The sequence below is a fragment of the Vidua chalybeata genome, chromosome 4 (genome assembly GCF_026979565.1).
Source record: "Vidua chalybeata isolate OUT-0048 chromosome 4, bVidCha1 merged haplotype, whole genome shotgun sequence".
In the NCBI taxonomy this organism is placed as follows: Eukaryota; Metazoa; Chordata; class Aves; order Passeriformes; family Viduidae; genus Vidua; species Vidua chalybeata.
The window spans coordinates 70106899-70133492 of NC_071533.1; the positions used below are offsets into that span (position 1 = coordinate 70106899).

General features: G+C 48.5%; 1 protein-coding gene across 3 annotated transcripts in view; it reads left to right on the forward strand.

Annotated features, from left to right (window-relative positions):
• The window catches only part of PTPRA (protein tyrosine phosphatase receptor type A), a 117182-nt gene that overhangs the window by 71360 nt on the left and 19228 nt on the right, over positions 1-26594 (forward strand). For 2 of the 3 annotated variants that reach the window (XM_053941895.1, XM_053941896.1), the window contains 3 exons: positions 22949-23027; positions 23440-23805; positions 25727-25744. In XM_053941895.1, the coding sequence (XP_053797870.1) occupies positions 22949-23027; positions 23440-23805; positions 25727-25744 (463 nt within the window). Of the gene's footprint in view, positions 1-14435; positions 14628-22948; positions 23028-23439; positions 23806-25726; positions 25745-26594 lie in introns of all 3 variants that reach the window. The other variant, XM_053941897.1, reaches the window with a different exon arrangement.

Below are 26594 nucleotides of genomic sequence, written 5' to 3' on the forward strand. Positions count from 1 at the left end.
GATCAGATGGGATGGGTCCCTCTCCTCTCTCCCCTTATCCCACCCTTTCTTACTCTTTTCTCTGCCTTCTTTCCCTCTTCCCTAAAAAAGGAGAAAGGGGAAGAAAAGCAAAACAACTTGTATGGATAGAGGGGAGGTGTAATTATGAGCAGTGGGACCAATTTAAAAAGGAAGATTTCAGGAAGACTCGGACTTCCTTTGACATGTTGAGGGGTTTTGGTGGAGGATAAAAGGAAAATAAACTAATTTATTCCTAAATTGTAATTCCTTTTTGGTATTAATCTGTTTCATTAGTGTAGTTCACAAATGCACACAGGCAGGGGAGAGAGGGAGGCAGCAAATTGAAATGAAGAGATTTTCAAAAGGAAAGTCTTGCTAGGAAAGGCTTCCTGCAGGGAGAAATCATATCCCAGGAGAAGAGCTGGAAACTCCATCGCTTTGGACTTTTATAAGTGAGACTGGATAGAGCAATTTGGGAAATTTCTTGTAGGGAGCAGTTTTTGCTGTGTGGTGGGTAGGACCAGATGGTCTAATTGATCCCTTCCCTGGCCAGTCCATGTGGTTTTCATTTCCTCCTGGGGAGAAAAAAAAAAAAAAAAAAAACAAAACCTTTCCTCCTGGGAAGGGCACTGGACTGAGGAGTGTGGTGGCCTTAGAGATCTGTCACTGCTTACAGGGTTGCTGTTGTCCTGGGCTGTGATTCTGCTACTCTGAAATATTTTCAATTAAAAAAGATTCTTTTTATTCCCTGCTGTGACTCTTTCTAGGCTTAGGAGGGTGTAACCATCTTTGCAGGGAGCGCTCTTCACCTCCCCTGAAGCTGCAGCTGAGGCATCTCCCAAAACTGTCTGGTGTCCGTGGGTGTCAGCTCCGGGGCTTGTGAACTGAAAATGGCTCCACTGAGATCTGAACAGCTTTTTCTTGGCTTTCACCCACAAAAAAAAAAAAAAAAAAAAAAAAAAAAAAAAAAAAATCCTGTTTCCTATTTGCTCCATGGGACTGAGCTCTGAGAATGGAGAAGAATTTGAGGCAGAATGTGTTATCATAGTATCATAGAATGGGCCTTAAACTCAGCTCATCCCACCCCTGCCATGGCCAGGGACACCTTCCACCATCCCAAGCTGCTCCAAGCCTCATCCAACCTGGCCTTGGACACTTCCAGGGATCCAGGTGATGCCTTGAGAAGGCCGACCTAGAACAGAGGCTGGACAGAGTTAAAGAATAAAGCAGGGATTTATTAAAGGCATCAATGGATGCACCTTGGGCAGCACAAGAGCCCAGCCAGGGCTGCACCCAAGATGAACCAAAATGGTCCCAAAATGCACGAGCGCTCCCGGGGGCTCTCACTTTGATCAGTTCTGCTCCATTTGCACATTGGAGTTCATTGTCCCAATCCAGCTTTAGCCCATGCAGTCCCATCCTTCTTGTTTTTCTCTCTCCAGCCCACGTTGTTTGTGCTCTTGGGCTGAGATTTGGCTCATTTGTCCTTGGTCCCCAGCTGGAGAAGGAATTGTTTTGTCTCCCTGCTCTGTGCAGAGAGCTCAGCATCCCCTCATATAAAGCTCAGAAGTGCACACTAAAGCAGCACAGAATCTGAAAGATAAAAAAGCCAAAACCTGAGGCATCACAGGGGCAGCCACAGCTTCTCTGGGCACCCTGTAGCTGGCCATGAACTTTTTATTTCCCCTCTCTTTTCCCCTTGGTCATCATGCAGGCTGGTGATGAGAAACCCTCGTGAAGCAGGTTAGGATTTGACCCAGCTTTAATTTAACGTTTAATTTAACATTAAATCATGTGGCTGCTGGTTTGTTGTTGTGTCGTGGCTGAATCACAGCTTGATGGTCATGAGTGCTTTGCCACCAACCTTGTTTATCTACCAAGGTGAGTGCTGCGCCTGTTGATGGGAAGAAAAACAAGGATCTATGACTTGGTATGGATTTCCAAGGAGGGATGGGGAGATCTGGGAGTCATTCCTCAGCTAGGAAGGATGGTTGTGATGGAGGAAGCAGCTGTAGGAGGGAAAAGGTGAGAAAGTGGACTGTGTGTAGCGTTTAGGAAGGAGATGGATTGAGTTTGGTTTAGTGCTGAATGTGAATTCTTGGGATAGAGAGAGCTGGAGCAGGGAAGGTGAGGATTAGAGAGCATTGGATAAAAGAGTGACTTGTGTGGTGCAGTTGAGCAGTGGGGTGCTGATCCAGTCCATCTCCATGGTTGTGTTTGTTCTGGGGACACGGGGTTGCATGTGAACACAGTCCACACGTGCCTGGTTTTGAGGCTGTGGGGACTGCAGTGCTCATCTTTATTTGGTTCTCTACTTCAGGGCTTGTATTTTCTTATTTCATGTGCAAGAACTGAACCTCAGGAAAAGCCTGTGGAGCTCTCCCCAGGATCTGTGCTCAGAGCACATTCACTCCCTTACACAAGAGCAAGGTCAGATTTCTGAAGGATCTGGTTTACCCTCAGAAGAGATGGCTTTTCAAAGGAAAAGTCCATCCTCCTAGACAGTGACTTTATCCCCTTGACAGCTCTTAATTCCTTCTGAATTCTTCCAGTGGTCAGGGACAGCAGAAGTTGGATGCTGCATAATCTCCGATCCCCTGCCGGTTCTGCATCCCTCCTCTCAGCAGTGATTTGTAAATATTATTTTCCCCCCAGTATTTTAAAGGATATTTTCATCTCCCTTGGCAGAAGGAGGAGGATATTTCTGGCACTGCTGTTGTATCAATTTTGCTCCTTGTTTAAGATTAATATTAAAAATAATAACAGCACCAAAGCAAACACAATTCTGGTGTTTTCCTCTTCATTTACCCATTCACTTAAAGTCCTGGAACTGCAGCTTTGCTACCACTTGAGACCCAAAATGCAAATTTAACTGAAGATCACATGGAAATCAACTCATCCATTTTCTGTGTGATGAGCATAGAGGGAAGGTGCATAGAGGGAAAACCACGCTGGAATTTAAACCTTGGCAGAAAATAGGGAAGAACTGTGGGCTGCTGTCATGTTGATGGTTTGGGCAAGGCAGTTTTGATTTTGGTGTGTTGTTTCTATTTAGCTAATTCTTAGCAGCATAGTGGCAATTTTAGAAAAGTTATTTCAGTCAGCAGTGAAACTGCAACACAATAAAGATAGATTTGTTCCCCTGATAACAGTTTTGATCAAGGTTTCCTTTTATCCTGCAGTTTTTAAATAATTGGCCCGCTTGCTCTTGGCTTTTATTGTACTGGGGATATTATAAACTCAGATTGTTTTGTAAACCTCTAATTTTAGACACATCTCGGTGCTTATTGTTCCTTTCATCCCTTTTTTTGAAACCATGGCACAGCTTCTGCAGAGAGGTGGAAATCATCTGCATCCTGAGACTTTCATGTCTAGACTGGATGAAGGGCACGAAAATACAACCAGAGCAATCCCCCCACAGACTTTCTAATAAAGACACTTCTCCATCCCAGCCCCAAACCCCACAAATAACTCCCCTTGCCATAACACCGGGCAAAAATAAGTGGAGGAAAATCATAAATGCAGCTTTATGGAGTGAGTGTGTGAAATCAGGAGCAGCTTTCCAAACCAGTGGCTGTGTATAAAAGCCAGCACAGGCATCAGGGATACAATTGAGTTGCTAAGGCAGAGTTTTCCAATCGTGCCCCGTAGAGCCCCGCATCGTCTCATTATTCCGCTCCAGCGTCAGCCAACAATGGGGGGAAGATAAAAGCCTGGCAACCCCTTTGCTTAGAGGGGTCTATTTATCCCAGCTCTTTGTAGGGCAGTGTAATTTTAGGCTTTTACAGGGCGGATCACGCCGAAATCCTCGCTGCAGCACTTCCGTAAATAGGTCAGGAGGGGACTCGGCGTCGGGAGAGCGAGGCCGGGATCTCACCTTGCTCGGAGGGAATTGTGTTTTCTCAGAGGAAATAAGATGGTTTTGTACTTATTCACCCAGTTCATAAAGGGGAAAAAAAAAATAAATGGGTCAGTTGGGCAACGGCGGCGTGTTTCGGTGTGCTGCGTTTGGGATGGAGAGCTCGCGGAGCCTGGGATTAATGCTTCTGCAGCAGCAGCAAGGAGTGATGTCTTTTTTTTTTTTTTCCCCTCAGCAGGAGCTTTGGAAATGATGTATAACAGGTGTCTCACCTTTCTGAGCCTTGTTCTGATATACTGGACTTGTTTGGCAGAGATTATGAAGCGGTCCTGGGGATGTTTATCAGCTCCAGCACTTCTGGGTGACCTTGCATCTCATCTTTGGAAGCAGCTTAATCCCTGTAACATCCCAAAAGAAGGATCTCAGGGTTTTTATTGGTAGCTTCTGTATTTTGCAATACTGTGACAAACTGCAGGTGTTGGGCATGGTCAAGGGTTTGGCCACAGTGGCAAAGGACTTGGGAATAATGGGGTGAAGTTCTTTATTCCTACTCTCCTCAATGACAAGCTATTAATTAATTACTTAGGGAGGAAATAGGAGGACTCTGGAAGGCAATCAGGTGCCAAAGTAAATACAGCCTGGCCCTGCCTTTAACTGACTTTCATGAGGAGTCCTCCTTGAAAAGAACTGGAATAACACGGCCCAAGGTGAATAAAAAACTTTGAACATCCATGAGCAGGTGATGCAGATCCCTGAGAGGCTTCCTCTCTCCCTCAGTATGGGAACAAGCAGCAGGCTGGAATCTGTGCTCCCAAAGCTGCTAAGATCCCTCAGGATCAAAGCACTGCAAAGGATCCATTTAAAAAAAAAAAAAAAAAAAAATTGAAATCCACTTTTCTCTGCCTTAACATGGATTTTGGCTCTCAAACCACACCGGAGATAGATGGATGTGTGGGGAGACTGAGGAGTTGCATGGAAACCTTTAGTTGTTCTTCCACCCAAACCACAGATGTCCTGGTAGGCATGGAATAGCCAAATGTTGGACATGCTTCTCATTCTGCTGGGGAAAAGGAAGGAAAAAGAAAGGAAAAAGACCACTTCTGTTAGTCCATTCTGTGGGAATGCCAGGGCTTGGTTCAGCAGGGAATTAAGACCTCGTTGTGTTTGCTTCACTTCCCAACAGAGTTTCTTCCATCTAGTGCAACCAAAGGACTTCCAGGGTAAGACTTGAAATCAAATTTTCCTCTCCCAGTAAAACCTGGGGTCATTTGAGGATGACCCAGAGCAGTGACACTGAGGAGAAGCAGGAGCTCTCCCTTTCATGCAGTCACCCAGTATTTTCACCAACCCGAGCACAGGTGTTTTTCTCTCTCCTTCTACTCAGCATAATTTGTGCTGCCACTCAGGTTACATGGCCAGAGGCTGCAGCACAAAGGAACAACCCCTCACTTTGCTCAGCCCCGTCTCCTCGCTGTCACCTCTCCAGTTCCTGCCCTTTCCCATCAGCCTCTCACCCAGGAGCCTCCTTTGATCCTGCTGCTGCTTTCCTCTATAAAATGGATGGAAAGAGCCCGAGTGGCAGCTCCCTTGGGCTGGGAGAGGGGAGCTGGGTGCACAGTGAGGCACACAAAAAACCTGTTGCTGTTATTCTGTCATGCTGAAACAATACCTGGCTCCCTGAGGCCGAAGCTTCCGCGCAGCGAGGAAGGATGGAGGCGACGGCAAAGATGTGGGACACCTCGCTGTCCTTGGCTGCCCAGCTTCTCACCTGCTTCCAGGCTGGCTCCCTGCCTCATGGCAGGTGAGAATTCCCAGAACCTTTTAGGTGTGGTTCTGGGAATGCTTTGCTCCAGGGACCTGCTCAGGGTGTGAACAAGAGGCTCCAGATTTCCCCCATCCCACCCCCACCCCGAGTCCTCAGGTTACTGCAGGGCTTGTGCAATTTGACGTCCCTGAGTGCTCCAGTGCTTTGTGACTCATGGATTTTGCCTGCCAGGTTGTTAAACCTCCAATTTTCGTGTTCCACATCCCAGCTCTTGTAATATCTCAGGTCTTTTGAAATGGGCAAGAAGCAAAAGCCCCACAAGAAAATGCTGTTGGGCCATGCAGGACACATGAGGGAAAAGTTTGGAGTGGTGCTGGGCAGCAGGGACAGGTTTGGGTGGATATTAGAAAGAAATTCTTCCCTGTCAGGGAGGTGCAGGGAGAGAACAAAGATGCTGAGGCACGAGGTGATGCTGATGGTGGGACACTGGGTGCCTCTCTGATGGGGCATCAGATCATGTTCCCCAGAGCTGACCCCAAATTAGAGCCAGCTGTCAACACAGAAATGTTTAACTCTTGTCTTCAAGTGAGGGTGGGGATGGGTGTCAGCAGGGACCAAAGGCTGCTCCAGCAGGGAGGGCTGATGGAGAGCTGGGAGGGTGGAATAGTGGAGCTGATGGAGATTTATGGAGCCCCTGAAGCCCAAACTGGAGGGATCCTGTCATCACTTCCAGTGAGTGCCCTGTAAGAGCAGGAGTGGGGCACACACCCATGGGGTAAACCAGCACCTTTCCCAGTTCATACTGGGCTGCCCAGCTGGTCCTCAAACCCCAGATCCCAAGGCGGGTGCTCCCCTGAAGCCGTGAGGCAGGAGGGGAAGATGCCAACTGCAGGCTGTGTTTCTGGTAGCTCCTCTCTGACTTAACAGGAAAAGACTGACCACAGAAAATGTACAGTATTGTTTTTCTCCACAATTTTCCTGAAATCTGTTGAACTGCTTTGCCTGTGGAGGGAGGAGGGGCCATGTGGGGGATAGGGAGGAAGAAATAATGGTGGCTCTGTTCAATGGAACTCCCCTTGCAGACAGTTTGTGTTGTTATTTTTCCCCTCCAAACACATAGATCTGATCTGAAAATCCCAGGCTTAAAAGCACAGATGTTTAGTCTGACACACAAATGTGGCATCATTCCAGCAAGTGGAACATCTGGGAAGGTCCTGGTGAGTTCTGAGGAGCTAATCTGGGATGAGAGGAGTTAAAGCCGCTCAGCAACAGCTGCATCCTTCAACCAAATCACCTGAAACTTTACTTCCCTTCCCTCCAGGTCTTTCCCTTTGTACTGAAGCAGCTTTCAGAGATGTGTTACAGTTTCTTCTGTCCCTCAAAGTGTCCTCTTCAAGGAGCAGGGGGAGAATCAGTGGTGGGGATAAAAAACAGTCCATGGCAGTGCCACCAGGCTGGATATTGTGAGATGTTTTTGGGGATCTTATCTGTGTCCAGATAGGTCAGGGGGAAGGTGGTGTTGGATTGATTCTGGCCCTACATTAATGTCACAGCCAGAGATGTGTTGGGGTGTGAGTTGGGATGGGTGGCCTTTCATTTCAAACTCATTAATTTTAATTCCAGTCCACGCCAGCGAGGATTAAAAGTCACCCCACTGCTGATGTTCCTTCCTTGACTCTTCATAATGTCTCAGCTTCTGCCATGAATAACTGGTTCCTCCAGGTGGTTTAAGAGTATCCCACACCTGAAATGCTCTGCTGCTGCCCCGAAAGGCCACCAGGAGAGAGCAGGGGTTGCCCTGCTTTTCCCTGTGCTCTCCCCTTCCAGTCTTTTCCAGTGGTGCAAAATCTGCTTTAGAGGCTGAGCTGTGCCTGTCATCTTCACTGCTTTGGAGCTGGGAGTGGTCAGAATTCCACTCAGGCATCCTTTGTCTTCATCCTCTGCAAAGTGGATGTGGAGATATGATCCTTCCTTGCACTGCTTATGGGATAATTCATTAACTGAGAAAGAAGATGGCACCATGTCTTCCAAAGAGTCCAGGTGTGCCTTTCCTACAGCTCCCAGGGTGGGAGGTGGGGAGCAGTCAGCATCCAAACGGATAATTGTACACACATTTGTACATCAGGGATGTACACAGGATATAAAGAGATCCCATAACATCTGGCAAACTTGGGTTTTAAAAGCAGGCAAATCACACCCAGAACCCATGGGATGCCTGTAAAGCTGTGGGGGAGAGGGGTAGAGGAGAGTACTCCACAGAGGAGTAGAGGCTGGTTGGTTCATATTTAAGTTAAGGCACTTCTGGAAGTCACATCTAGATCTCTGAAATTTTATGGAGATGGTTCCTTTGAGAACAGTGCCCTAACATGAGGGTGTTATTAAGGCAGAAATAGAATCATACACTCATTTAGACTGGAAAAGACCTCAGATCATTGAATCCAACCATTAACCCAGCACTGCTGTGTCCAAAAAAATAACCCTGTAATGAGCTGACTGCTCATAACACCCCTATTGCTTTGTCTATGTTTTACATGTTGCTCCTTTTCCATCTGCAGGATTTTGGTTTTAAGCCTTTTGCACCTCCCAAAATGACATCTTCTCCTTTTCTCCCTCCTCTTTGGAACATCCCCTGCTCTTTCTCCCTCCTCTTTGTTCCTCTTTGGAACATCCCTGCATTTGGTTATGGAAGGATTGCAGGAGATCTTCCCCCCACTGCTGTGCAAGCACAGGATGGCTTGGGGTACAACATCACCCATTTAGGATGAGCCAATCCCATAGATAAACCAGGAAAGTCTGATTTGGGACAGCTTGGACATGTGTGTCCCTGAAGAATGGGACTGGATTTGGTTTGGACTAAGGGCAACAAGGAGGATTTGAGCCAGGATGGCCTCAGGGTGCATGGTATGGAGTCAAAAGTGATGGCACCAAGCTGGGAGGTGCAGGTGATTCACGTGAGGGACAGGATGCCATGCTGAGGGACCTTGGCATCCTTGGGGAAAAGAGGGGCCCTGTGATCCTCATGGGGTTAAACAAGGCCAAGTGTAAGGTCCTGTGCCTGGCTTGGGGCATTCCCAGGATCAGAACAGACTGGGGGATGAAAGGATTGAGACCAGCCCTGCCCAGAAGGATTTGGGGGTGCTGGTGGGTGAAAAATGAGCCAGCTCACAGCCCAGAAATAGAATTGTACTCTGGGATGTGTCCAAAGAAGGGTGGCCAGCAGGTCAAGGGATGGGATTCTGTTCTCTACTGTGCTCTCAAGATTCTGCACCTCCAGTGCTGTGTCCAGGTCTGGGATCCTCAGTACAGGAACGATGTGAAGCTGCTGGAGCAAATCCAGAGATGCTCCAAGGGCTGGAGCCAGCCTGGGAGAGCTGGAGAGGAGAAGGCTCCAGGGAGAGCTCAGAGCCCCTTGCAGGGCCTAAAGGAGTCCAGGAGAGCTGGAGAGGGACTGGGGACAAGGCATGGAGGGACAGGACACAGGGAATGGCTCCCACTGCCAGAGGGCAGGGATGGATGGGATATTGGGAATAAATCATTCCCTGTGAGGGTGGGGAGGCCCTGGCACAGGGTGCCCAGAGAAGCCGTGGCTGCCCCTGGATCCCTGGAAATGTTGAAGACCAGGTTGGAGCAACTTGGCCTAGCAGAAGGTGTCCCTGTCCATGTCAGGGAGGTGAAGCTGAATGGTTTTTAAGGTCCCTTCCAACCCAACCCATGCCACGACTCTGTAAAAACGAGATGAGTTTGCCAGGCTGGGCCCTCGCGCCGCCAAACACCGTCCTGGTCTCGGGCAACAGACTTTGTGTTGTGTCCCTGCAGGCACAGAAAGCCCTCTCTGTTGTGTGGCAGCTCCTGTACCATTTAATGCCTGGTTTGGGGGGTCTCTTATTTAACAGCAGCACTGAGGAGCCTTCTGTGTATTATGTTCCTATCCAGGGCGTGATGGAAATGGGTGTTTTTGTAGGAAAGCTGCTTTTCAAAGCCTTTTGAAAGGAACAGCAAGGACTTTCAAGGATGGGGATGTCTCGGGTGCTGTCGTCTCCATTGCTGTTGGAATGATATAAGCTGAGTGGAGGGCTCTGTCCTTCTGGATGGGATTGAAATGTATTTAATTCAGCATAATTTTGGTTGGCTTAGGTGCCTAACGCAGGGGGATTTGAGCTCTGTCATAGCCTCTTAATGTTTATTTTCATATCACTAAAATCTAAGTGACAAATGGTGATGTTTAATGGCTGCTCAGGGAGACCTTGTTTACTGGAAAAAAGGCAAAATGGGTCATAAAAAACTGAATTTCAGCATTACCTTGACTCTGTTGTCTCTTTCATATGCATCCAGGCTCTGCTGTCATCAAGGAAACTTGAAATTCCCTCTCTGTATTTGTTTTGCACCTGGAATGGCCAGGATTCATCTCTTCACCCCTACCTACATGTGTCCAAAAATATTTGTGGTCCTAGTGCAAACACAATCTCCAAACACTCCAGAGGAGCTGTTCCTTCCGGCAGCTGCTGCCGCTGTGGTGGCCCCGAGCACAGCAGCTCTTCCAGGCTTTTGAGCAGGTTTTCAGCACAGAATTGTCTCACCAAAGGATGGGAGCATTATTTTGGGGGGGCTCTGTATTTTTTGATTTTGAGTTTTACTGGTATGTGGCAGGATGGAATAATTTTTAAACTGGTAATTTGCTGGCTTTGATGAAATTGCCTCAGGAACTTGTTCTCTTTTCTGGCACTGAGCTGCAGGTGACAAGACAAAGGGGAATGGCTGCAAACCTGCCAAGGGCAGGGTTGGATATTGAGAAGAAATTCTTCCCTGTGAGGGTGGGCAGGCCCTGGCACAGAGTGCTCAGAGAGGCTCTGGCTGGCCCTGGATCCATGGAAGTGCCCAAGGCCAGGTTGGACAGGCCTTGGAGCAACCTGGGCTAGTGGAAGGTGTCCCTGCCCATGGCAGGGGTGGCACTGGATGGCCTGTAAGATCCTTTCCAACCCAAACCATTCCATGATTCTGTGGTTCTGTTCTTGGAGATGATGGGGTGCATCCACCTTCACTTTAGGGAGGAACCTCAGGCTTCTCCTGCAGCTCCATCTAGAGGGGAGGAAGACGGGCTGGTCATGGAGGCTGGTGGCCTCTGTGGACCACCATGGCTCTGCTGTCCCCTCACCCAATATCCCACCTTGCCAGGGCTGTTCCTGACCTTGGGGTCACTCCTGACCCCAGAGCCACATTGCTGCTGAAAAGCCTTGTGTTCAGTGGGGAGGACACCACAGCCAGACCCAGTTCCTTGCCCAGCCGCCGCTGGGGAGGAGCATTTCTCTCCTGAGCCCCAAAAGCAGAAGCAGGTGCTGCTCCCTTGGCTGAGGATGTGGAAACCACACACAGCTGCTCTGCGGTTGCTTTCGGGGTGGATTTCACAAGAGAAATCGTTGTGGTTTGTGCCGGGGCTTTTCTGGAGAGAAGGTCCCATCTGGACCTCCCCAACATCTGCACTGTGGCCATGTGGGCCAACATCTCCATGGACCTCTGGGCTTGCTCCTCCAACTTCAGCTTTCCTCCCAGCCATGAGCTTTGCTTTCATGTGATGTCTAATTTTAAATGCCATCCTCGGGGGGAGAACACAGCAGTGCTGAATGTCAGGTTACTTTCCCTCTCCGAGTCCTGATTCTCCATTTTTTAATTTTTTTTTTTATATATAGGGTGCTCTGGAATTCCCAGCTACCAGGCTGTGCCCAAAAAAAAAAAAAAAAAGGCTGGTTTAGACCTTAGCAACAGGGTATTTTTGTTCAGATTGTATTTGTTCTCCTGTGAGAGCCATTGTTCTGTGCCATGCCTTGGCTGCTCCGAAGGCTCGAGATAAAAGCCCTGGCTGACAATAATACAGTTGAGTTCAGCCTTTTGTTGGAAGGATGAAAATAGAGGATGAATTGTGAATAACATGGGAGGGCTAAAAGTCAGTGGTCCCAGGATGTTGGTTAATCACTTCAAAGATAAGAAGCTGCATTTTAATTATATATTTTTCAGAACCACTGAACATTAGGTTTTGTGTTGGTATCAGCAGGGGCTTGTACCTACCATGGTGTTTAGGAGTAGTTCTTACAATCTTGAGTCAGCAGGAAATATGTTTATTGCAGTGATACTGAGTTTATGGTAGGTTTATAGCAAAATCTATATATAATTTGTAGTAGCTATATTATATTAGGTTTATAATAGGTTTATAGGTGTATAAATCTCAGAAATATAGAATCACAGGATGGTTTGGGTTGGAGGGAAGCTTAAAGATCATCCAGTTCCACCCCCCTGCCATGGGCAGGGACACCTTCCACTATCCCAGGCTGCTCCAAGCCCTGTCCAACCTGGCCTTGGGAACTTCCAGGGATGCAGGGGCAGCCACAGCTTCTCTGGGCACCCTGTGCCAGGGCCTCCCCACCCTCACAGGGAAGGATTTCTCCCCAATATCCCATCCATCCCTGCCCTCTGGCACTGGGAAGCCATTCCCTGTGTCCTGTCCCTCCATCCCTTGTCCCCAGTCCCTCTCCAGCTCTCCTGGAGCCCCTTTAGGCCCTGCAAGGGGCTCTGAGCTCTCCCTGGAGCCTTATCTTACCCAGGTGAGCACCCCCAGCTCTCCCAGCCTGGCTCCAGCCCTTGGAGCATCTCCTGGACTCCTCTGGATTTGCTCCAGCAGCTCCACGTCCTCCTCATGCTGGGGATCCCAGACCTGGACACAGCACTGGAGGCAGAATCTCCTCCCTTGACCTTCTGGTCACACCCATAAATATCTTTTTATGTGACGTGTTTACAGCAGTAGCAATGATAGAAGGTGCCCAGCTTGGTTTGGCTCCATGGCCTGAGCCTGCAGCATCACTTTGCTGTAAATAAAGGCACCCCTCTTGGGCATGGGAGATGGAAAGGAGAAAAAATGGCAGGTTAGGAAAATTGATAGGAAACAGATGGAGAAAAAGAAAGAAAGATAAAGGTGGAAATAGAGCCACTGGAGGCAAGCAGGGCGTGGCCATCTTTCCAGGGGCACAGTCTGATGGGAAGAAACATTTGCTCAAAATGCTGACAGTGTGAATGATAACAGGGATCACCCCTAAACTCCACAGGCCTTGGAAATCCTTTCCTTGCTGAGGGTGTTTTGGTGGCACTCTGGGCAACAGCTCCTTTTTGCTGAGATATTGATGTTCCAAGGGCACTTCCTGCTCTCATCAGCTTCTAGCAAGGCTCCTCATCCCTCCTGGCAGATCCTCCCTCCCCAGCTGCCCTCACCTGGCGTCCATGTAATTGGCAATAATTTCCCTAAGTGCTCACAAAAGCAGATGTTCTCTCTGTGGTCGCATCCAGCCGGCTTACACTGCTCTGGATACACAAGCACACGGCATTAAAGGACTAATTCCTGTAAATAAGCCTATTAAAAGGTTGGAAATAATGCCTCCAACTAAACCATCAAATGCAGCTGAATCCCACTGGTTGTATTAATTTGTTATCTGCAACGTGCCAATCCCGGTCTGCCCAGGACCGGGTGCCCTCGTGCTTGGCCAGCTGCTCGTATGTGGTGGTTGGTGGGTGTCTTGTATTGTTTCCAGCTAATAAATCACATTTATAGGTAATTAACACTCCATCTAACACTTCCTCAGTATTGCTGATGAGCGGGAGAAGAAATTGCTTCATGCAGTTGTGAGTGGAGGACTCAGTGCTTTCAAGGCTTTAGATGATGCTGCTGGAGAAAAAAAAAAAAAATTAATCTCACTTATTTTCCTGCCTCAAAGCGGGGGATAACAAGGTGGGTCCCCAGTTGTTCTCCAAATTCTGGATGTAAGGAACCTGTTTATTACAATGAGAGTGGTAAAACACTGGCACAGGTTGGACAGGACCTTCAAGACCATCTTGTTCCACCCCCTGCCATGGGCAGGGACACTTTCCACTAGCCCAGGTTGCTCCAAGCCCTGTCCAACCTGGCTTTGGACACTTCCAGGGTAGGAAGCTCTTATAAACTCTCTAAAATCCATGAACTCACTTTTCCCTGGCCCTGCATGTTCAGCACCATTTCATCCACTCACTAGATTGGTCGTCTGAGAAAATGGAAAAATCATGGCATTTTGATGAGCTGACTTTTTAAGGCATCATCTCTCTGGGCTTGCAGCTCCAGAAATACCTGTCAGGCAATTTTCCTTTCACCTGGAAACACGCTCCAATGTCTTATTTGTGGATTGTGCTGAAAAACAGTTCTGTCTGGCAGCACAACTGCTCCAGTCAGACTTTTCAGCTTGAAACCTTCAGCAGAAGACGTGCCTCACAATGCTTTTGGCACTCACAGAAGTCAGGGAGGAATACGCTTCAACTCCAGTTCCCCTCGTTTGCAAACCTTGTTTATAAACCCTCGCAGCCACTGGTAAAATCATGATTTTGGTTTATCTAGAAAACAGAGAAACACAGTAAATGAGAGATGCAGGGGATGCATCTCTGGCCCCGCTCCGGCTGTCACCATTTGTACCTCATCCTCAACCCTTTTTTTTTTTTTTCTCCCAGTCTAATACATGCAAATATATGTAAAGAGTAAAGGCTGTTCCACCGAGTCTTGCACGTTTGTTCAAAGAGGAGGAAAACAAGTTGATCTTACAGGGAATTTGCAGGCTGAATTTTTAAGACCTGTCTATAAAAAAAGACCCAAAAAAAAGCAGCTGTTGGCCACGGGTGCTGATCGAGGTGATTCCTCCTGGCATCTGTTTTCCCTGCGCTCGCAATCGTAATGTCATTAATATGGAGCTTTTGGAGAACTGGAGTATATCCTAATTAGCAGCCTCTGATTTTTTTTTTTTTTCCTAGTTTCATAATCAGTGATCTTGGCTACACCACAAGTGTTACTGTGGCAACAGGGCTGAACTGAGCAGCGGTGCAGAATTACCGCAGGTAAAGCGGTGATTTCACGGCTCCGCGGCACTTTCTTAGCCCGGGGGCTGCTCCGTGGGACGGGCTGGCTGCTCCCCGCACCTACAGGTGTCCCGGGTGGATTTCAGGGTAAGCACAACCACGGAGATTAAGCTGCATGACCGAACGCATGCGTTTTAATCGGGGCTGAGCCTCTGTAATGAGATTTTAAGGCTGTCATGCGAGTGATCCCCCTCCGACACCTTTGTTTTAAGTAGGATGCTCCGAGCCCTCACCGCCTGAACGCTCCCGGCTCAGTCTTGCCGTGGAGCTGGGACTTCATCCCGGTCCTGCAGAAAGGGCTGAGCCCAATGCTGGGCTTTTATTTTTTTTTTTTTTTTTCTCTTCTTTGTGGAGGTTTCTTTTATTTTAAGCCTCGTTTCTCCTCCCCACGCACCGTTCGCTCTCTCCGAAAGGCATTTTGCTAGGTAGGGATGTTGTCATGCTGAATAATAGCCATCCTTCATCCTGACTCCTCCATCAAAATCAGCCCGTCCTTTTCATAGCTGGAATGTGAACCGTGCTCGTGTTTCCTTTGTACACGCCTGGGACTTAGGAGGGGACACCCTAGAACGGGATATTTCAGGAAATGTGTTCCTGTGTGCCTTGACTTCTTTTGTTTTGATTATTAATTAATGGTTTTGAATAATGAGTTGAGGCAGCTTCTCCCGTGCCTCTCTGGCAGTTGTTCTCCACTTCCCGGTGCCGTGCTGCGGCTGCAGTGCTGATCCCGTGGGGAAAGCACGCCAGGAGAGTGGTCTTGTACTAGCCTGGGGTTTTTATAAGCTCTGGGGGCGTTTCTTTGGCAGGTCTGTGTTAATCATCCCAGAGAAGGTCTCACCTCCCTCTCTCCCTTGGCAGCACAGCTCCTACTGCCCCCCATCCCAGCACCTTCCTCCTGGTCAAGGCTTGGACTTGGTCCTTCACCTTCCTCCTCCCTGCCCTGACAGCTCCCTCTGCTCTCTTCCTCAAAACTTCCCCTTCTCTTGGCCCTCTCCTGTTCCTCCTTGATGCTCTGTCCTTTAGGAAACCCTCTCCAGCTGGTCATTCTCCGTTGCTACAGGCCCAGGAAGCTTTTCATCCCCCCTGTCTGTATCCCATTCCATAATTTGTTCCCCAAGCCACCCCAGTTTATTCTGCAGCAGCAACTGGCACATATTCCCATGATCACACATCTGTGGCGCCAGGAGAAAAGAGTGGCTGAGGGCGAATTAAACCTGTCCTAATTATGAGAGTTATTAGGAAAATTATTATTAGGAAAATAATTTGTATTTGTAGTTCTTTCCCTCCGAGGCACCTCGGGCGGTTTCCAGGTGGTGGCTGTGGCAGGGGTGCCCTTCCATGGACAAGGATCTTCGAGGGCTTTGGTCTTAGATGTGCCACAGATCTGCTCCTGGATTCATCCAGGGATGTAGCCTCATCCCCTGGCTTTTGCTTCCATATTTTTAGCATGAGACCATCAAATCTGTAGGCTCTTTGTTAGTAGTTGCTTGTTTTTAAACATGAGGGACAGAATTCTTTCCTAAAAGCAAGGCATTGCAGAAGAGCAAGGTCTGATGTGCCAGTTATAGGGAACTAATTGTGGGGGTTGGAACTGGATGATCCTTAGGGTCCCTTCCAACCCAACCATTCTCTGGTGCAGTGACTGGTACCCACTGTCACCATTTCTGTCACCATCTTTGTAGGAAGTTGAACTATTTCATGTCCCAAAAACATCCATATTTGTTGTTTCTCTCTGGGTTTTGGTTTTGTTTTGTTTTTGCTGAAAACCTCGACAGTTTATTTTTCAGTTCCAGAAGTGTTTGGACAATGCTCAGGCACATGGTGTGATTTTTGGGGTTGTCCTGTTCAGGATCAGGATCAGGACTTGGTGATCCTTATGAATCCCTTCCAACATCCTGCACAGCGTGGGGATCTCCTCCTCAGTGCTGGGTGCTTTCTTACTCCACTGTGAGCTTCAATCCCAGCAGCTTTGCTTTTTTAAAAGTTTGCAGGACAGGCAGTTACAGAATCACAGTGATTGATTTTGGAAGGAGCCTCTGGAAGTCATCTGATCCAACCTCCTGCACCAGCAGAGCTGCCAGATCCGGTTGCACAGGACGGTGTCCAGACAAATTTGGAATATTTCCAAGGAAGGAGAATCCACAACATCCCTGAGCAATTTCTGTCAGCACCTGGTGACCCCCACAGCCAAAATGTGTTCCCTGATGTTCAGAGGGACCCTCCTGTGGTCAGTGTGTGCCCACAGCCCCTTGTCCTGTCCCTGGCCACCACTGCCAAGAGCCTGGCTCTGTGCTCTCTGCACCCTCCCTGCAGGTGTTGATGGACAGGGATGAAACCCCCAGAGCCTTCTCCTCTCCAGGCTGAGCATCCCAGCTCTCCCAGCCCTTCCTGGGAGCAGAGATGCTCCAGCCCCCTCATTGGGCTCTCCCCACTCTGTCCATGTTCCTCTTGTCCTGGGGAGGCAGAGCTGGACCGAGTGCTCTGGGTGTGGCCTCAGCAGTGCTGAGCAGAGTGGCAGGATCCCCTCCCTGGACCTGTTTGGGGAACCTCCTTCCAGGTTCTGGCTGGTGAACACCTGATCCTCTCCATCGCCCCACGATGGCTTCACACACGTTGCTGTTGCTGGGTGGGCTTTGAGAGAGGATCACCATGGGATGGGTTAACATCTCACTCAGCTCATATCCACAGGAAAGACTGATCCTGGTTCAGACCAGCAGATTTTAACATTATCCTAACAGATATTTCTAGGTGCCCAGAAATCCAGGTGGGAATAGGGTTGGATTCCTTCCTTGCACATATCATCATGTTACTCTTTGAAAGATGAGTGTGCGTTCACCTGTTGAACTGAAAGACATGAAAATGCTCCAAGAGCTGGAGCCCCTCTGCTCTGGAGATAGATGGGAGAGCTGGGGGTGTTCACCTGGAGAAGAGAAGGTTCCAGGGAGGCCTTCAAAACTTTCCAGTGCCTGAAGGGGCTCCAGGAGAGCTGGCAAGGGACGTTGAACAAGGGCCTGGAGTGATGGGACAGTGTGAAATGGCTTCACTCTGCCAGAAAGCAGAATTAGGTGGAGAAATTCATTAATGTGAGGTTGTTAAAGCCCTGGCACAGGTTGCCCAGAGAAGCTGTGGCTGTCTCTGGATCCCTGGAAGTGTCCAAAACCAGGCTGGACAAGGCTCAGAGCAACCTGGGCTTAGTGGAAGTTGTCCCTGCCCACAGCAGGAGGTTGGAACTGGATGGTTTTTAAGGTGCCTTCCAAACTATCCATGAGCAAATCCTGGTGTGCAGGAAGGCAGTGATTTGTGGAAGGTTGAGCAGGTGGAGAAAGCCAAGCTCCAGGCCCTGCCCACAGGCTCATCCTCCTCCTCCTGTCCCACTCCGTACAGGGGCTGTCACTCGTGTGGAAGCTGCCTGTTTATTTAAAAAAAGGGGGAAAAAAAAAGAAAGAAAACTAAATGGATTTTCAGAAAGGGTGAATGGCTGCTCTGATTCATCTTTTCTGGTGAAGAGTGGAACAGCAGAGGGTGGGGGATAATGTTCAGTGACACATCAAAGGCCTCACTTCAGCTTCGGAGACACATGCAAGGAATTAGTCACTGCGTTTTAGTGCAACAAAACCCTTCTTCCTCCCTAAATTCAATTCTTCTCTCCCTGTGATGGCCAACTTGCTGCAGCCCTCGGCTATTCCATGTGTGTTTTTACATCCTCTGCATCTCATCGAGAGGTTTGGGTTATGATGAAGTTGCCCTGCTATCGGACAAACTCCTCTGCTGTGGACGGCAGCTCCAGTGGGAGGCTGGAAATCCACAAACAGGATTTAAAAGGAGCAGGGAGGGGGAGAGGGAATGGCAGGTTTGTTTTCCAGGCTGGCTAAGCCATGCTGATGGCTTGCTGCCACCAAAAAGAATAAAAAAAATGACCTTTTTCCCCTTTCTTTATGCTCGTGCTTGTTCTCGCCCTACTGTGAGCTGCTTCAAAGAGCCAACCTTGCTCCCAGTTCTGCACCCTCTCCCCCTGCCAACAAATAAAAAGGAAAACTGAACATTATTTTTATTTTTCACTGCAGTTGGAGCCAGCACAAGGCAGTCTCAGTTGAGCCACTGCCTTTCAGCATCCCCCTGATGACAGCAGGGATTTCTGGGGTCCCGGGAAAGCTGGTTAGAATTCAGGTTGTGTCTCCTCGGTGCACACAGAAAAAGATTGCCTCATTTTCCAGGAATTAGGAATATGTCAGAGGTGGGGGTAAATCCTGCCTTTGATTGTGGACGGCTGTATCCGGGTTGGATCTGGGCAGTTTCTGCAGCAATAAACTCTAATTCTTTGCATTCTGGAAGCATGGTGGGGTGATCCTGCAGCCTGACCCCCCTGTAGCACCAGCGCAGGCATTTTGAAGCCACTTATTACTTTATAAAGAGATTATTTCCTTTATTTTTTTTTTTCTCCCCCCTCCGGCATCAATCATCTTGACAAGATCTGCTTCTTTTAAAACATACATCCTGCAGCTTAAAATCCAGCCTTTCCTATAAGGAAGATCCCAAGCAGTTTATGGAAGAATGCAGTGTACATACACTATATATATATATCTATATCTATAAACACCAAAAAAATACATATATATACAATATATATGGGCACACCAGTGGCAGTTATTGAGGTTTCCAAGCCTGATCTCTGAGGAAAGAAGGAGCCACGGTGCCGAGCATCCCGACCCTCCGGAGCAGCGGTGCCAGAGCCTCCAGCTCCTTTCTCCTGGGCAGAGCCGGCGCCCTGACGTCAGGGTGTTTTTCTGCAGAGCTCGCAGGATGTTGCAGCCGGCCAAGAGCTGTGTTTATGTTGATAACATTACAAGTATTTCCTCTCCGTTTCCGAAACCAGCAGGGAGGGGGAGCCGAGGGGGAAGGGAGACTCGGGTTTCTCCAGCTTTGGGGTAGGGCTCTCGAGGCCTTTTATGCTAAGGAGCGGGGAACGGTGAACCACTGGCGTTTATTTATGCTGCTTTTGGGAATAAGGAGTGTTTTAGAGCAGGGGCTGGGAACTGGGAGCTGGGCTGGCACAGCCCTCCCCCAGTGCAGGGCTCTTTGCCTGCTCCCTGCTCCGGATCTGGTTTTAAGGTGATAAAGCAGCTCCAGCAGCTGATTGCCGGTCACAGGAGCAGCTCCAAGGATTTGGATTTTTGGGTAATGATGTGCACGGCAAGCTGGGATGCTCCCAACATCTCATTCCTTCTGACAGTCACAGTAATTAAGCCATAAAAACTCAGGTTCTGCACGGAGCACCCGCATCCAGCTTTCTTCACGAAAGCAGGGCAAGGCTTGGGGAAATCCAGCATTATCTCCCCTTGCCAAGCCCTTCCTCCTCCTGCAATCCACTCATGGATCAATGAACTGATTAAATGTGGAATCAAGGGGGGCTTAGAGCTCCCTACCCGCTGATGTAATCCTAGAGCTGTGCTGCCGGCTCAGCGAAGGAGAGACCCTCATCGATGGCTGGACTTGATGAGCTTAAGGGTCTTTTCCAACCTAAACGATTCTGTGATCATCAGACCATCCCAAAGGGGCTTTGCAGCCAGTCCAGGAATCTCCTGTAGCTCTCATCCGTGTAGCAATCACGGTTTATGGAAATAAGCCCAAACTCTTTTGTCCTTTGTGGGTTATTTCCCGATAATGGAGAGCAGAGAGGGGATTCATGGCTTTTCCTTCTTTGCTCCCACCCTCCATGTCCTGCCAAGGGAAAGTGTGGTGAGGATGTGGGGAGACTCTGGCACAGCTTGCCTGGAACAGGAGCAGAAATGGGATGAGTGGGATCCCAGATGAATGGGGATCCTAAATGAGTGGGATCCCAAATGAATGAGGACCCAATGTGAACAGGGACCCTAAATTAATGGGATACTAAATCAATGGGAATGCCAAACGAATGGGATTCCAAATGAATGGGATCATGAATTACCACAAATGAATGGGAATTCCAAATTATTATGGATCCCAGGTGAACGGGATCCCAAATAAACAGAACTCAAAATGAATGGGGATCCCAAATGAACAGGATATCCTAAATAAGGGGAACTCTTGTTTTGAGAAACAAGTTGGGGGAAGAGAAAGGAGCCATATCCACCTCAGTGAATGGTGTTTCTGTGGAAATAGTCATCAAAACACAGCAAGTGGTCACTTTTTTTCCAGCAGTACTTACAGAAGAGACAAGTCTTCCCCTTTCCCTTGCCACGGTGTCCTTGCTGTGGCAGTGATGGGTTCCCAGTGAGGGAAGTGGTTGTGATGACGAGATCTTGGTGCTTTCATCAGCCCTTGAGAGGTTTTCAGAGCATCTCTGTGCCATCATTTCCATTCCCTGGAGTTTCAGTGTGTGTTTAACTTCCTCCTGCTTTTGCACGTGAGTCCCGTCAGGATGAGCACCTTATTTCTGTGGGATTCCACAGTGGGATGCTTGGACAATCTGTCTCCTGCAGAAAGGTACAAAGATCATAGAATTATGGAATTGTTTGGGTTGGGAAGGGACCTTAAACATCATTCAGTTCCACCCCACTGCTCTGAACAGAGACACCCTCCACTATCCCAGGTTGCTCCAAGCTCTGTCCAACCTGGCCTTGTACACTTTCAGGGAAGGGGCAGCCACAGCTTCTCTGGGCACCCTGTGCCTCCCCACCCTCACAGGGAAGAATTTATTCCCTACAAATATTAGATTTTCTCCCCAAAGCCAAACCTGTGTAGACCAGGCTCATCTCAGACTCTGGCAAGTGTCTGACCAAGCTGAGTGGGGTGTATTAATCACCATGAGTGGAACATGTCATCAAACCATCAAACTACTGGTTGGGGGTTTTTCCTGACATCCCACCCTGGAGCACAGCCTGGGGGAGGCATTGCAGGATCAGTGCTGCTCTCAGCAGTGACAGGAGGACTGAATCAGTTCAAATTCATGCAGACAGATATTTTAACTGGCGATGAAAGCCTCTGGAATGCTGACTGCTCACACCAGTGGGACCCTTGGAGAAGGCCCTGCCCTGCTTGCAGCAGCAGGGCTGGCCATGGACAAGAGCCTGTGGAAAGCTCTTATCTCCAGAGCTTGGTTTCCTTCTGGTTCAGGGTTTGTCTGACCTTTTGGTCACTGAGCAAGGTCGATTTTTGCCAGGTTTTCTTTTGGAGGGGGAGGAAAAACATGTAAGTAGGTGGTGCTGGTGGGAGGATGCTCCGGGGTGAGGTGGGAGGATCTTGTATCGCTGATACCATTTCCAGCGCGTGGATGACTTCAGTGTTGTCCTTCTGCCCGGAGTTTGGGATGGGTCTCGATGAAGCAGATTTAAATAAATAGAAGAAACACAAACAACACAAGATCTATTAGAGGGGGAGGGAATAAAACCCGTTCTTGGCAGCGCCTCAGGTTGACTTGGCAGGGAGATCTCGCAGCTCTCTCCTGGGAGATCTTGGAGACGCAACTGGACACAGGACAAAAGCCTGAAGGACGGGAGTCGTGCGGCAGCTGCCGGCCCATGGCACGGAGCAGAGCCATGTCCAAGCCCTCTCTGGGCCCAGAGCAGAGGAGAGGTGTTGGCCCATCCTTGGAAGGCCCCGTGGCCACGTGCAGGTCTGGACTTGGCAGCTTTGGGCTCTGTCCTGGCCAGCACCATGACGTCTCACATCTCTGGGTCCGTAGGTGTTTGGGAGGAGATAATGATACCCATTTCTCAGGAGCTTTCTGAGGTCTCCAGAGGAAAGAAATCACCATGAAAATCTTGTATTAGAAAGGGCTGGGGGAAATTATTTTACTGATGTCATCATCCTGTAATTTTGCTGGACGTTTCCTGGGAAGCACGTACAGTATGGGCGTGCAGGCTGAACTTGCTGATCTTCTCGGATTATTTGTGTTTGTTCTGACCACGTACACAGGGAGTCCAACAGGGTTTGAATGGAGCTGAGTGTTCTGCCCCTGCCCAGTAACATTTCAGGTCAATGAGCCAGGGGAGCTGACCTTTCCTTCATTCCTGCCTCCACTTCTGGGGCATTTGGGATCAAGGCTCTTTGCCGTGGTCTTCAGCAAAATTGCCTTTGAGTTTGCTCAGAGTATGGTCATTTGCAGACCACTATATGAACTATTTATTAATCTCCTTTAAAACCAGATACTTGGTTTTAGTGCTCAGCTTGTTCTTTTCATGCTCTCCCACAGTTCATCCATGGACACTTTAGCTGCTCCACCAGACTGGGATTTCTCCATGTTCTTTCCCCTTGGGGTTGCATGAACTCACCCATAAATCCTTCCCATCCAGATGCCTGCAGGGACTCCAGCCACACTTCCACTCCTCCCTCTGAGCTTTATAAGATGCACAGCAACATCCCCACCTTGGAATATTTTGGGATGATATTACATGAGGGTTTAAATAAGTGTTCTGTGCTTTCCTCCCCAGGTCAACATGGATTTGTGGTTCTTTCTCCTTTTGCTCGGAAGTGGCCTGATAAGTGTAGGTGCTAACAACGTTACAACAGGTAAACTGTGCTCCTCATCTCTCTTTTATCCCATCTTTAGGATCAAAGGACTGAGTAGGAGTGTGCTCAGTGTCTCATTCCTTCTGCCCTCCACATAGCTGTAACATAAAATGTTGGAGAGAGGGTGATGAACTTCGGGTGCTTATAAATGGGGCCCACAGGCTAAGCTCTGACAGATATTGATCCTCACCTCCGGGGGCTCTAATGATTGTACATCCCCATAAATAGCACCTGCCCAGGTTATATTTTTTGGACACTTGTATCTCCTCCTGTGCAAAGCGTTTCCTGTCCTGCGCTCAGGATTTGTTGGGTGTTTAATCCTTACAGTCTCATGAATCTTCAGCATCTAAACCCCGCAGTATCACAGAAGAGAATCTCACAGAGATTCTCCCCTGTGCTTTTTCCTTCTCAGAGCCACCCACAACAGTGTCCACCTCTCCCAGGAGCCCCACCAAAGCTCCTACAGCAGGTCCTGAGGATGGGACCACGCCCAACACAAACAGACTCAACATGAGCACTCCAGGGACTGTTCCTACCACAGCGCCAAAACCTCCTCCAACCACAGCCACCAGGATCTCCCCCAACGCCACCACTGGCAGCCTCAACATCTCCTCCACCCTGGGGACAACTGTGCCTGTGCCTCCAGCCCCATCCCTGCTCCCCAGCGCGACGCCGTCGGCCCCACGTGCCACCGTCCCCAGCACGGAGGCAGAGACAACAGAGAGGAATTTCAGCATGGTGGTGACCACACAGGAGACCTCTTCTGCTTCCCACAATGGTAGGCACCTCCTCTACTTCTTCTTCTTCTCCAGGCCACCCTGCCTCTCTGGGTTTGATTCTTTGCTCTTCTTTTGTGTGGCTGAGCAAAATGGAGCAAAAAAAAAAAAACCACTCTGGGGTTAATTCCATGGTGATGCAAGAGAACTCACAGAATGGCCCAGATCAGAAGAGGTTTGTCTGACCAAAGGTTTGGGCCAAGATCATCCAGTGAAAGATATCCACAGGTGCACGAGATGATCTTTGCTTCCAACTCAAAACTATTCAGTGATTCTCTCCTTCCATTGTCAATTTTCCCCATTACTTGGGCAACTCCAGTCTTTGAAAGGTCCAGATGAGAGAGAGTTGTCTCTGTTGCCATCCTGATCTCATTCCCCTCTTAGCACATCAGGAAAATGACCCCATAAAACATTGTTTGGCTGCTCAGGTTAAGAGCAAAAAATCAGGCAAAAAGAGGCTGAGGTGACCAGAAATCTTTGCTGAGCTCTGGCTCTTCAGCCATGGTTGGCTCGTTGTATTGTTTGAGACCCAGTTTGGGTACTGCATGTCTCCAGCTTGCAACAGGAAGATGGCAGTGCCTGCTAGACCTTGGGATTTAGTGGAAAAACAGGACTGGTAACTTGGTTGTGGATTAGAAAACCCTGAAACAAGATGATGGTGGAGTTAATGCAGGGAGGTGTCAAGTTTAAGAGCCAATTTCCCAAGGGATGTTGGCTGTTGGGTGTCTCTGCAGCTCAGTGAGATGTGTGTGCCTCTTCCTGTGGGAATCTTAGGAAACCACAGCCTGTGGAACTGCAGTGAAGTTGTCTTTGCTACCAGCATAGGAAGGGATGTGGTTGAAGGAAGTTCACAACCCAGCTTTTGTTCTGCCACCCCCTGAGCTCGTCCAGCTTCCTTCCCAACCCAAATCCTTTTTTGCAGAGTGAAGGAGTCTGACATAGCCTCAGGCACACACATGGGACAAGTTTGGTACAAATGTAGCCTACACACAGGAGAGATGGAGGCAAAAGCCTTAAGTGCTGCTAATATCTGGATTTTGTAAGGTGATGTCTGGTCGTGGGGTGCTGAATTTATTCATTTTTCTGTCTCCCCTGCCTTTTTGTGATTTGGTTTGCCAGTTTTGGTGAACTCCCGTGCTGTATGCCATGACACATTGGCCATTGCACCATCAAGGCCAGAAGTGGCTTCTCACTTGATGAACAAATGATCAAACCTAATTCTTTCTTCATCTCTAATAATTTGTCAAGGAACGAAATCAGTTTTAGGGCTGCCCTTGCCATTAGATTTAACAGGAAATGCTGGTGTTAACATTAAGTGGTGCTCGAGAAGGGGACTGGGGCAGAAGGTCACACGTTGTAGGGGCAGTTCCTCCTTGTCCAAACCCAGCAGGATTGTCCTCAGCCCTGTGCCAGCAGCACTGCCCTGGGAGAGCCAGGCTCTGCTCTCCCTGGCTCAGGTTTGTTCCGGTGCCCTCTGGATGAGACATCCAACCCAGCAGGTAGAGACTTTCCTTGGATGCTCCTCGCCCCCATCCCTGAGCCCAGCTGCTCTTAATTGAACTCTTGGCTCAGCCACACTCTTAAAATTATGCACCAAGTGTTATCTCTTGATATTTAAGTGCTAATGAATTACACCAGTGACTTGCTGGTTATGGGTTTAAACAGTAAGTTGTGTTTATTGATGTTAAAGCTTGGCTTCAGCTCCTTGTTCTGCTGAGAAAAACTCAGGATTTGTTCCTTTTTCCTTACTCAGAAATTCATTTTAACATCCTGGTTTTATAGCTAGTGTTTTAAAGGAAAGATTTACAGGCAGATGATGAGAGTTACTAAATTTGTTCCTGTCTTGGTCTTTGATCCTTCCTGACTTACTAAAATGTCTTGTTCCTTTGTTGCTAAGAGACTTTTTGTTTTCTTTTTCTGCAGGTAACTCTGACAGAAGAGGTAAGAATGTTACATTTCATTGCTCTTTACTCAGTAAAAACAATTCCAGAAGCGTTCTGCTATTAGAGAACTCTCCTTAGGACTTCCAAATGTGTTTTTATGAAGCCTCCCAAGCTCTTTAAAAGAGCTGGTGACATACTGATATCTTAATTTCTGTTGGGCTTTTCTTCTTAGAACTAAACAATCCCATTCCAATTTGTACATGTCCTATTAGGTATGAATTGTTCTGCTCTGAGAATGTCAACACGTCCCTAGAGCTGGATGACCAAAGTCTAAGAAGCCATTCAGGAAATTTCATTTTGTTTTTTTTGGTTTTTTTTTTTTTTTTCTGCTGCTGAATTGTCTTTATTGACTGTGACTTACATGTTTTGATCCAAACCCATCCTGCAGATGATGGGAATAATTATTGTTCTCCTCCATTCTGTTGGCAAGCAGTAACACAAATCCATTTCTTGTAAGAGAACAGCACTTTAGGGACATTTTTCCATCTCTCAGCTCTGAGAACTGGCATCTCTACCAGAATATTTGCAATTACTGATGGCTTTAGCACTCCAGGAGCGGGCAGAGCCGGGCTGGCTCCCACCTGGAGCAATCAGCTGCCTCTGTGTGTTCTCATCCTGGCTCTGATGGGTGTTGCAGCTTTGCAAACTCTGCCTGGTGCTGCTCTCTGTGCCTGGCTCACCCAGGTGATGGTCCAGGGGACAGACAGATGCTCTGAGCACTGACTGACACGTTTAGCAGAGGGAATAAAAGGGATGCAGGTCCAAGGGAACTCGTTTGAAATTGTGGCTGAGCCTCTGCAGAAATGCTCAGTGCAATTCCCTCAGATCTGGCCTGGCTTAGGCCTGAT